Here is a 12,502-nt window from a genome sequence, read left to right on the forward strand (position 1 = left end):
GCCTCTTGCACCAAACAGTTAGCCAAGTTATGAATACAAAGGAAAGTTCTTGAAGGAAATTAAAAGTGATACTTGAGTAAACACTTGAATGATAAGATAGCATAACAGCCGCATTGCCGATATGGAGAAAATTTGAATGGTCTGGATAGAAGATCAAACCAGCCACAATATCCCCTGAAGCCAAAGCCTAATCCAGAGCAAGGCCATAACTCTCTTCAGTTCTGTGCAGGGTGAGAGAGGTGAGGAAGCTGCAGAAGAAGAGTTTGAAGCTAGCAGAGAATGGTTCATAAGGCTTGAGGAAAGAAGCCATCTCTGTAACGTAAAAGCTCAAGGTGAAGTAGTAAGTGCTGATGCAGAAGCTGCAGCAAATTATCCAGAAGATAATTAGTGAAGGTGACTACACTAAATAACAGATGTTAAATGTAGATGAAACAGCCTTATATTGGAAGAAGATGCCATCTAGGACTTTCATAGCTGGAGAGGAGGAGTTAATGTCTGACTTCAAAGCTTCAAAGGACAGGCAGACTATCTAGTTAGGGGCTAATGCAGCTGGTGACTTGAAGTTGAAGCCAGTGCTCATTTATCATTCCGAAAATCTTGGGGCCCTTCAGAATTATGCTAAATCTACTCTGCCTGTGCTCTATAAATGGAACAACAAAGCCTGTATGACAGCACATCTGTTTACAACATGGTTTACTGAATATTGTAAGCCCATTGTTGAGAACTACTGCTTAGGAAAAAAGATTCCTTTCAAAATACTGCTGCTCATTGACAATGCACCTGGGCTCCCAAGAGCTCTGATGGAGATGCACAATGAGATTGATGTTGTCTTCATGCCTGCTAACACAATAGCCATTCTCAAGCCCATGGATCAAGAAGTAATCTTGACTTTCAAGTCTTATTCTTTAAGAAATACATTTTGTAAGGCTATAGCTGCCGTATATGGTCATTCCTCTGATGGATCTGGGCAACGTCAATTGAAAACCTTCTGGAAAGGATTCACCATTCTAGATGCCATTAAGAACATTCTTGGGCTTCCCTGGTGGCGCAGTGGTTGAGAATCTGCCTGCTAATGCAGGGGACACGGGTTCGAGCCCTGGTCTGGGAGGATCCCACATGCCGCGGAGCAACTAGGCCTGTGAGCCACAACTACTGAGCCTGCGCGTCTGGAGCCTGTGCTCCGCAACAAGAAAGGCTGCAATAGTGAGAGGCCCGCGCACTGCGATGACGAGTGGCCCCCGCTTGCCACAACTAGAGAAAGCCCTCGCACAGAAATGAAGACCCAACACAGCAAAAATAAATTAATTAATAAAAAAATAAAGTTATAAAAAAAAAAAACATTCTTGATTCATAGGAAGAGGTCAGAATATTAACATTAACGGGAGTTTGAAAGAGGTAGATTCCAACCCTCATGGATGACTTTGAGGGGTTAAGACTTCAGTGGAGGAAGTAACCGCAGATGTGGTGGAAACAGCAAGAGAACCAGAATTAGAAATAGAGCCTGAAGATGTGACTGAATTGCTGCAATCTCCTGTTAAAACTTGAATGGATAAGGAGTTGCTTCTTATGGATGAGCAAAGAAAGTGGTTTCTTGAGATGGAAGCAACTCCTGTGGAAGATGCTGTGAAGGTTGTTGAAATGACAACAAAGGATTTGGAATATTACAAAAACTTAGTTGCCAAAGCAGTGGCAGAGTTTGAGAGGATTGCCTCCAATTCTGAAAGAAGTTCTACTGTGGCTAAAATGCTATCAAACACCATTGCATGTTACAGAGAAATTGTTTGTGAAAGGAAGAGTCAATTGACGTGGCACACTTCATTGCTGTCTTGTTTTAAGGAACAGCCCCATCCCAGCCTTCAGCAGCCACCATCCTGATCAGTGAGCAGCCATGAACATCACGTCAAGACCTTCCACCAGCAAAAAATTATGACTTGCTGAAGGCTTAGATGAAGGTTAGCATTTCATAGCAATAAAGTATTTTTGATTAAAGTATATACATTTTTAAAGACATAATGCTATTATACACTTAATAGACTACAGTATAGTGTAAACATAACTTTTATACGCCCTGGGAAACCAAAAAATTCATGTGACTCACTTTATTGTGATATTCGCTTTATTGGAGTGTCTGGAACGGAACCTGTAATATTTCTGAGGTATACCTGTAAATCCTTTCTAGGAAGAGTACCCCTATATAAATGATTCTATTGTCATGACTTGAATGCACTTAGTAGAAATACCAATAATGGAGAGTATAATCAAGGCTTGAAATGAGAATGTATAAGTCCCTTTTTCCAAATCTGTTTTCAATTCTAGTCTATATCAGTCTCTCCTTAGACATGTAGCTGTAGTATAATCTGTTATAGACAATATAGTGATAAATATGTAGTTTTAGATTGTTATTAAATTTTTTTCTCTAAAATACTGTTCCACTGAGGGAAGGTTTATAATTTTAAATTCTACTACTACTGTGTAGAGCTGGCTTGACTGACCCTGTGCTTAACTCAGGACTGCCGAGCAATGAAGGATCTCTTATAGGTGTTAATCTGTGCAGTGCTTGGTTATATTTAGTCCTTATGCTCATTTTCTGGAAATCTTAGAATGACATTTGTGCAAAATTTCTGATACTAAATTAGATTAGTGAGACTTCATGACAGAAGTATTATACTAAACCTCTCCTGAACACAGCAATGTGTCCAAAAGATATACTTGGATATTGAAAAACTAGCTAAAAATTGAAAATTGTGAGGAATCTATATTGTTGCATCTTATATATGAAAGAAGTTACTTACTCTACTGCCACCAAATCCCAGATCCATGTCTCAGGGAAGTACTTTCGCACAGTCTCTGTGGGAGGCTCTGAAATATGTATTATATGCATAAGTTCATGAATTCTTCCCATTTCAGCTACGACTGCGGAGGAGACAGAAACAATAAATATAAAGATAAGCCTTATGAGAGATTGTAGTAAGTGCTACAAAAGAAATAGGGTGATGAAATAGATAGGAACCAGGAGAGGACACTTGGGTATTAAGGGAAAGCTTCTTGGAGGAGGTGGCATTTTTAGATGAATTCTGAAGCATTACAGTAAGCTAGGAGTGAGCTGGGGGAAGAGAATCACAATCAGAGAACAGTGAGACCTAGAGGCAGGACGAGTCTTGGATTGCCTGTGAAAGAAACCTAGAGGCAGAAAGGAGGCTCTGCAGCTTCTGCACCTCTGTGAGAGCAAAGAAAAATCATACCCAGACATTTTGACAGTGGCTTTGAGAAACCGTTTGTAGGAGTGAGAGAATCAAGAATTTAAAAATCTCTTTATTCCCTAATGTGACCCTTTATTCCCAAATGTGTCAGAAGATAAGACACAAGAGACAAGATTTGTCACTGGGACAAATCTTGTCCATCTATACACTTGTTCATACATAAATTTACTACAAATCTTATTGATAAAGGATTAAAGGATATAATTTATAAATACTAATAAAAATGTACAATGATCTTTATTTAAATTCCGTATAGCCATTTGATTCTCACTGAAAGATTACCTTGATTTTTGACAGACTCTTTTGTTTGTACTCAACCTATATTCAACCATGATTTGACAGTATCAGACCATAAATAAATAAATGATTGATTACTATATGATTCATCAAAGAAGTAGCCCATATCATTGACAAATGAGTGTGATTTCAATATGGATATTAGCTGATGTTTTGGGGAAGTTAAAGAGCTTCTTTTCTTGACTGGTGAGAATATAGTCCCAATTTGTGAATTTCTGTTTCTGTTTACATTATCCTATGCCTGGAAACTTTCCCTTCCCTTTTAAAACTCACACATCTCCATTTACTAGAAGTAAATTCTATATGAATGACTTCTTGATTCCTCAATCAGAATCAATCCTTTCTTTTATTCTTCATATCTGCACCTGTCTTATAACGCTTTTTACAGCCTGCCTTGTGTTCTTTCCAGCTGCATACGTGGGAGCTGGACACAAACAGAATTTTTTGATTTGTATCACTATGTGACCTTGAGCAAGAACTTTAATATATCTAAATCACAAGTTCTTTTTTTTAAATTGAAGTACAGTTTATTTACAATGTTGTGTTAATTTCTGCTGTACAGCAAAGTGACTCAGTTATACACATATATACATTCTTTTTTTTTTGTTTTTCTTTTTTTTTTTCGTACATTCTTTTTTATATTCTTTTCCATTATGGTTTATCTCAGGAGATTGGATATAGTTTCCCGTGCTCTACAGTAGGACCTTGTTGTTTATCCATTTTAAATGTAATAGTGTGCATCTACCAACCCCAAACTCTCAGTCCATCCCTCCCCCACTCTTCCCTCCCCCTTGGCAACCACAAATCTGTTCTCTATGTCTGAAATCACAAGTCCTTTTTAATTAATTTCATCACATTTTATCTTTTTTAAAGAATTATTTTATTTGGTTCAATATATTAGGCAATTAATTTTTCTTAATTTCTTACCTGGAGAAGATAACAGTCTTTGAGATGACTGTATTTTATATTGTTGAGGCTGTGGACATATTTTGGGTTTATGAATTTTTGAGTTGGTGAATACCTTTAAGCCCATATCCTGTAAAGGAAATTATCACCTAATCAGTACACAAATATCATAAAATATGTATATACACATACTTCTTTTCATTGAATTTAACAAACAGTCCAACTAGCTTAATATTAATCTTTTTGTGTTTTTGGATTTGGAAGTTGTTTCTTTCAAACAGTGTCCCTGTCTCTTGTCACCCCAGCGTTACCTATAACTGTTACTCTAACACCCGCTCTAACACCCGTCTTTACTGTGCACTGAGGAAGCTCAGTCAGAATCCAACTTTTGAGCCTCACCACTGGCATCCTTAAACATGGGAAGCTAGCGCCATAAGCCCTGGTGCTGAGTATGTGTGGTTTAAGTACATTTCAGAGTAGCTGAGGTCATTCTCTCCTGCAAAGACTTTTTTCTTTGGAATACAAAGGCTTGCATTGTTTCACTTGATGTATAAATATTACAGTTTTTCAGCTGTCTAATGATTCTAATCAGGTAGAACCATATGAAATTACTGATATTTGACCATTTTTAAAAAACTTTAATTGGAGTATGGTTGCTTTACAATGTTGTGTTAGCCTCCACTGCACAACAAAATGAATCAGCCATACACATACAGATATGCCCTCCCTAATATTAAACTTTTTTTTTTTTTTTTTTTTTTGCGGTACACAGGCCTCTCACCGCTGTGGCCTCTCCCATTGCGGAGCGCAGGCTCCGGACGCGCAGGCTCAGCGGCCATGGCTCACGGGCCCAGCCGCTCCACGGCATGCGGGACCCTCCCAGACCGGGGCACGAACCCGCGTCCCCCGCATCGGCAGGCGGACTCTCAACCACTGCGCCACCAGGGAAGCCCTAATATTAAACTTTTAATGTTCACATGAGTAGAAAGGAAATTGATATACTTATAGAGATAATTTCATTCTGTTTTTAAACCTTTTCAACAGTAATTATTTTACATGTGTAATATTTATAAATGAATGAAATGAATGAAGAAAAAAAACTTGCTTAATAATCCCCAAAGTTCCAGTCCTGGCTCTGTTGTTATTAGTAGATCTGCTACTATTAGTGACCTTGGAGAAGTCACTTGACCTCTCTATGTCCCATTATCCTCAACTATAATATGGAAGCATTAAAATAAATATTTTTTTCCATATATAATATTTTGTGAACCTTAAGAACTGACCATCAGCAATATAATGGACTTACCTTTAGGAAGCTATACATATCTTTTTCATTTGTATTTGATACTGGGGAATACATGATCCCACTGATATAGACATTATGGTGACTGATGCAGTCTTCATTGTCTTCCTTCTGTTGATTTAAACGGTCAGGGAAACCATTGAGGTCCTTTACTGGTAGCAGGTTATAAACCTGTACAAATGCAGAGGGAGAAAGGACAAACTTACTTGTGGCTTATTTTTCTTAAGTGCAGGGAGAAAAGAAAAGAATAATCACTACCAGACTTTCTTTGAGTGGCTCCATTGCCTAGATAATTTACAGAGAAGATGATTTTGAAAACGTTTAACAATTTTAGGGAAAAAAACAATTAAAACATTCCTATCTAAGTACTCAGGATCATAATCTTTTGTTATGCAATTCAGAGGCAAACCCTAGACTCTGCTGGAATGAAATAAAACTTAATTAAGAGAAATTGAGGTTTGCTATATTTGAGACATTGTGCAACGCTTCAGGATGACAGAATTAGGTAATAGTTTCGTCTCTATCTGGTGGTTAGCAACTGACTCAGTGTTTAACAAAGTAAATGGACAACATGTTCTAAACAGGCACATGGATAAGCATGTATCCTCTGTATAGGTCAGGACAGTATTTTCTTAGTATTACTCATGGGAACTAAATGCTCCATATCTTTATAAAATACATAAAACTTTGTAGAATACTGAAAATGATACTTTCAAATTCACTTCAACGGGAAGAATAAGACAAACATAAAAATTCTGTAGGTGTTTTATATTTATAGGAGTTCAAAACTGTTTGATAAGAATAGATTAGCAAAGTGAGTAGCACAATGAAATGAAGCACTTTCTCAAAGGCAGCTCCTTCTTAGCATTCTCCATCTCCTCCCTCTGCTTTATTTTTCTCCAAAGCATATCACATAATTATTGTCTGTCTCACCTATTAAGTTCTATGAGTGCATGGATTTTTTTCTTTCTAGTAGTTCACTATGAGATCCCCAGAATTTAGGACACACCCAGAACACAGTAGGCACTAAATAAATATGTGTTGAATGAGTGACTTATGCTACTAGGTGCAAGTGTTTCATTAATGAAACATTATCAAAGATTGAGAAAAACCCTTGTTCTAACCCAGGTCTACTACTAGATACATGAAAGCTTCTGCTTTATTATTAACAAACTAATAGAATTTTCTGCCTTATCTATCCACTAGGATTGTTATAATTGAAAACAACTTTGAGAACTATAAAATTATGTTATACAAACATAAAACATTAATGTTAGCGTTCCACATATTCCCTTGCTTCCACTATGCACTTAATATCTCCTTTAGAAGTATTCTAATATTTTTAATTAAATACTATTGGAAGGACCAGAAAGTAAGAGATCTTTTCTTTTAAGTTTCTCTTGTAGGGAAGTAAAAACGTAACTTTCCCTTTATAAAATTTTGGTAGTGAAAAAAAACTTCAGTAAGAGGTTATTCCAATTGCCCTCATTGAAAATTTGAAGTAATGGGCAAACTACTATTAGGACACATTAAGTAGTTTCCCGTTGTTACACTAAGCATACCCTTTTGCTATTTTTCCTGTTAACCCTGTATTTGAAAAGGTTTCATTTATTAATGTCATTTATCACATGGTAATTAATTTTTCCTAATTTTTGTTAATCAGAGACAATACAGATCTTCCTTCAGAAACTGTGTTCATCTTGGGCATGCAGTGTTTCAACTGATACAATTCTTATTAAAAGAAGTTTGATATTTCACTTAGCCTGTGCAGTCTAAGTGCAGGTATATGTACCATTTCTGTTAGACTTTTTGAAATATTAAAACTAGTCTGAAAACTCCTACTATTGGTTTCATAAAGCTCTAGGATTTCAGGGATTTTGGATGGTGCATGATTTATACATTGATATTCATATGTAATATCTTCCTCACCAAGAAAAAGTACACATGAAAGAGCTCAAAACTATTAACTCCTAGATAAATATAACTTTAATGGATGCTATCCCACTCAGGGTTTTTTCTTGCTCTGAGTCCCTGATGTGGCCCTTCCTGACCCCTGGGGCTGACGGAACTCACCGTGGCCACAGAGAGCTCGGCCTCGGGACTCATGAGCAGCACACTTTGGTCCACGGCGCGGAGGGCACAGAGGGACCGAGGGGAAGCGGTGACTTTCAGGCGGGCGTGGGAGGCTGGGAGACTCTGTGCTGGGCTGAAGTTCAAACCCACCTGTGGAATTGGGGACAAAGTCAGAAAAACAAATTTCCTGATTTACCCATGCATTCACCAGCATTTCCTGGGTGCTCCGCAAATTCAATGCATAATCGCTTTGTTTGACTTTGTTGATGTTTGGCACCATGTAAGCCTTGAGGCCTTTGGTTCCCTATTTTGTCACTCTGATTCTCATCAGTTGAGCTATTATAATGATATCTGTTTTTATAAGTTATTAAATTGGATATGCCATTTTTTACCTTTGATACATAGTGAGGTGTTCATTAACTAACTGTGGGCGGAATGCAAATGGTTCTAGATGCTCTTGTATTTTTCTTTTGGCCCTTTTGTAGTCTTATAAACTTGGTTACATGTTTCCCAACATTTCATCGTAAGAGAAGGGAACAAGGTACTCTGAACTGTATCATATGGTAAGAGACAATGCATGAGAATTTTGCACTAGGAGTCAAGTGACATGGATAGCTTCTTTTTTTTTTTCCTTAAATTGGGGTATAGTTGCTTTACAATGTTGTGTTAGTTTCCTCTGTACAACAAAGTGAATCAACCATATGTATACATATATCTCCTCCCTCTTGAACCTCCCTCCCACGCCCCCCCCCCCACCCATCCCACCCATCTAGGTCACCACAGAGCACCGAGCTGAGCTCCCTGTGCTATACAGCAGGTTCTCACCAGCTATCTGTTTTACACACGGTCGTGTTTATATGTCAATCCCAATCTCCCAGTTCATCCCACCCTCCCTTCCCCCCTCCTTGTCCACATGTTTGTTCTTTATGTCTGTGTCCCTGTTCCTGCCCTCTATTCCCAAATAGGTTTATCTGTACCATTTTTCTAGATTTCACATATATGTGTTAATATATGATATTTATTTTTCTCTTGACATGGCTTCTTAGTGTGATCTGCCATTACCTTGCTGAAAACCTCTGGTGAATTCATTTAACCCTTTTGGCCCCAGTGCTTGCATGTAGAAAATAATTGATAGTGATAGTAACTTCTAGTTTTAAATGTTGAAAAATTTATGATATAAAACACCCACCTTGTTGGCCAGACAGTTTTTGACCTCATATTTTGCAGAGTCGCCAACTACTTCCCCATCAGGTAAAATGGTATAGATGAGCAACCTAGCGACGGGAGCAATGTCTGACTCCACAGGGACTGACAGGGGAAAATGGCCTTCCACTGGAGCACAGAGAGAATGAAAGGAAGTGGTCATGGGTTAGACAGCTCAGGGCTGAAATAACACTTTTCTGCTGTACAATGTCATTTTAGGAGCCTGGTCTGGTTGATGACTCTATTAGTAGATGTAACAGATATAAGAAATAGCAGGTGTAATAAATGGATGACTATCTCTAAGAATCCTGGCTTAAAACAACAACAACCTTATCATAGCCCCCCTCTTCTCTCAAAATCGCATAATGATTTCTCCCCAGTTTTAAGCTTGAGCTCATCTATACAAAGTTCTGATGCTATCTAAGGGTGTGGAGACATCCATTTGGCTACCATTTGATCTAGATTTTACACTAGAGAAGGGAAATAGTACTTGAAGTTGTGAGATGTAATAGTAAGAGTTTGACACATTGTATTTACCCCTATATCCTCTTTAACTTTCTATGAACCAGATATTCTATTCTTTCTTCTTAAGAGGAGTACTGAGCTCCTTTGCAACTTATTTTTTGGTGCCTACATAGAACTGTTAGAAGTTGCATCGAACTTCTCTACTATAGTGCTTCTATGTTGCTACAAAGTAGCAACAAAAGAGTAGTTCACTGATAATTTTCTTAAGGGAACTTTTAGACTCCCTTAGGATAGGTGAAACCTTCAGAGGATTATATTGTTCCACATTTGTTCCTGGGGAGAGTCCAATTTACCTCTTCATAAAATCATAGCTATCTTCAAAAGGGAAATATGATGTAAAGATATAAATGACTCAGCACAAGACCTAACATATAGAAGACACTCCAAAGTTTTACCTTCTTTCCATTGTCTAAAACAATTTTGAAATGTCATTTTGAGAAGGAGGTCCATGACTATTTATGGTTTGAAAATTTGGAATAAGCATAAATTATGAAACAACTAAACACTTTAAGTAATCTGAACAGAATAACCTGAAAGAAAAGAAAATAAATATTTGATAAAGGGTTTAAAAAAAGAAAGAAACATTATTGCTTTCCCCTTTCAACTTCTTTATTGGGGTTAGATGAAAATTCTCTCTCTTTATTTGAAGCTATTCCTGGTATTTCTGCAGCGTAAGGTTGCAAGTGACTGAGTATGGCAGAAATGGGGAATTATGGAAATACTCACTGTCTCGCTGGTGCACGGGCAGTACGTGAGTCCCAGATCGGACAATGTCTCCCTTTGCCATTACCTGCAAAAAAGGAAATGAAAAGGGATTTAATTTGCCGGATAGAGATCTGACCCCAAGTCTTGCTCTCTATGTGATATGCTTGTTTTATTGAGCCCCTGCTGGCAATAATTAGCCCTGAGAGAAGTCAGACTTTCAAAAGGAACATGGATAAGAGGTCAAAGTTGTGATGCCTAAAGAGCTTCATAAATCCTTGCTCACACAGGAGTTTACAGATGAGTCAGAGTAGTGGCCTTCCTTCTCACCAGGTAATAGAACACGAGCTCCTTCAGCTCCTGCAGGGCCTGTCCATTCAGCATATAATGTGCTTGGACTGTCTGAGCTCGGCCGCAGGGCAGTTCACGAGGCAAGGGCTCAAGGTGGACAAAGCTCTTGCTTTGGGAGAATACAAGATTAGCAGTGTGATAAGCTTCTTCATACTCCTCTGTCAGCCACTGGTAGCCATAGCAGGTACTATGATCCTTGTGTCTGACCTAATGAATTAGAAAAACAATATTATCTTATAGATTATATGTCATAGAGAATCAGTGTGCTCCAGAATTGCATGCATTTAGTATCCTACCTTAACTAGTACCTAGAAATCTGGTGCTCCACACTCAAAAGTGAGAGAGGAGGGTCCCTTATTTTGTTTATCGGTATTGCAGGCCTTTACAGGGCGGAGGCTCCTTGAGTTGGTATTGATTTTTACATTTGTGAAGAGCATAAAAGGAGGCATCCTTTGCTCTGATTAGCTTGGCTTACATTTCTTTGGCTACTTTACCTATTCAGACAGAGACATTGGAGCTATGAAACCTCACTGAGGAGACTAATCCTCAGAAACGGAAGAATTGCATATCAGAGAGTAGGTGCCTCATTTATGATGGGTTTCAAATGGGTATTATGAATAAATGTAATATTGCAACCTTAGGGGTCTGAGAACACTTTCTGTAAATAGCATTGGTTCAAGAGTTGAGTTAGTGAAGTAGTTGAAGTCTATACTCAACTCTTAGTTATTTGCTCTTAATATAGAGTTGAGCCAGGATTTTAATCTAATTTATCTGATTCTGGAACCTACACTTAAAAAAATTGTGGTAAAGAACACAACATAAATTACCATCTTAACCATTTTAAAATGTACAGTTTGGTAGTGTTAAGTAATATGCAGCCCATCTCCAGAATCCTTTCATCTTGCAAAACTAAAACACTGTCCCCATTAAATACCAACTCCTCATTTCTCCTTCTTCCCAACCCCTGGCAACCACCATTCTACTTTCTATTTCTATGGCTTTGAGTGCTTTAGATACCTCATGCAAGTGGAGTCACACGCGATTTGTTTTTTGTGACTGGATATTTCACTTAGCATAATGTCTTCAGGGTTCGTCCACACTGTAGCCTGTGACAGCCTTCCTTTTTAAGGCTGAATACTATTCCACTGTACATATATACCACATTCTGTTTATCTGTTCATCTGTTGATGGATATTTGGGTTGCTTCCACCTCTTGGCTACTGTGAATAGTGCTGCTATGAACAGGGCTGTGCAAGTATCCCTTTGAGATTCTGTTTTCAATTCTTTTGAAGGTATGCTCAGCAGTTAGAATACTGGATCATATGGTAGTTCTCATTTGGGGAGACTGCCATGCTGCTTCCCACAGCGTTTGCACGATTCATGTGCACACGTGGAGCCCCCACTTTAGCCACAACACTATACTGCCTCCTTTTAACAAACTTTTTCAAAATTGACCTTGAATTGGTTTTTAGTTTCGCATTTTTTTTTCCTAAGACTAAACACAACTTGGAAATGCCATCACTTTTCGGTTGCAACCTTTCTTCCAAGACTTCTTCACATCATTAGTAACTTCCCTCCAAACTTACCCTGACAGTGAGGGAGGTGCCCGTGATGCTGGTGGTGTTGATGGAGAACTGCACCAGGCCGTGCTCATCAGTGGTGGCGTTGGAGTCATAGTGGGCTTCCTCTGCTGTGATGAAGATGAGTTTATTTGGTATAGGGACACCTTTTCCATCCGCTAGGCGCACCTGAAGATTAAAAGCTGCAGATCAGTTATGTGGCTAATATCCAATAGACACCAAACATTCATTTTATTACAAATATTTATTGAGTGTGTCCAATATGTCAGACATGGTTCGAGGCATTGAGGCTACAGCAGTGA

At 38.3% G+C, this 12,502-nt stretch overlaps 1 protein-coding gene and 1 long non-coding RNA gene across 13 annotated transcripts in view; one reads left to right on the forward strand and one right to left on the reverse strand.

Moving 5' to 3' along the window:
• LOC137201612 (uncharacterized) overlaps window positions 1–12,502 on the forward strand; it is a 172,811-nt gene that overhangs the window by 56,459 nt on the left and 103,850 nt on the right. The gene's annotated exons all lie outside the window — the stretch shown is intronic.
• The window catches only part of A2M (alpha-2-macroglobulin), a 40,965-nt gene that overhangs the window by 15,787 nt on the left and 12,676 nt on the right, over window positions 1–12,502 (reverse strand). The window contains exons 11-18 of the mRNA XM_067695659.1: window positions 12,207–12,368; window positions 10,600–10,827; window positions 10,294–10,357; window positions 9,029–9,171; window positions 7,840–7,989; window positions 5,770–5,937; window positions 4,485–4,593; window positions 2,793–2,913 (exon numbers count right to left, since the gene is read on the reverse strand). Coding sequence (XP_067551760.1) covers window positions 2,793–2,913; window positions 4,485–4,593; window positions 5,770–5,937; window positions 7,840–7,989; window positions 9,029–9,171; window positions 10,294–10,357; window positions 10,600–10,827; window positions 12,207–12,368 — 1,145 coding nt within the window. The remainder of the gene's footprint in view (window positions 1–2,792; window positions 2,914–4,484; window positions 4,594–5,769; window positions 5,938–7,839; window positions 7,990–9,028; window positions 9,172–10,293; window positions 10,358–10,599; window positions 10,828–12,206; window positions 12,369–12,502) is intronic.

Source organism: Pseudorca crassidens, chromosome 11 (genome assembly GCF_039906515.1).
Source record: "Pseudorca crassidens isolate mPseCra1 chromosome 11, mPseCra1.hap1, whole genome shotgun sequence".
Taxonomy (NCBI): domain Eukaryota; kingdom Metazoa; phylum Chordata; class Mammalia; order Artiodactyla; family Delphinidae; genus Pseudorca; species Pseudorca crassidens.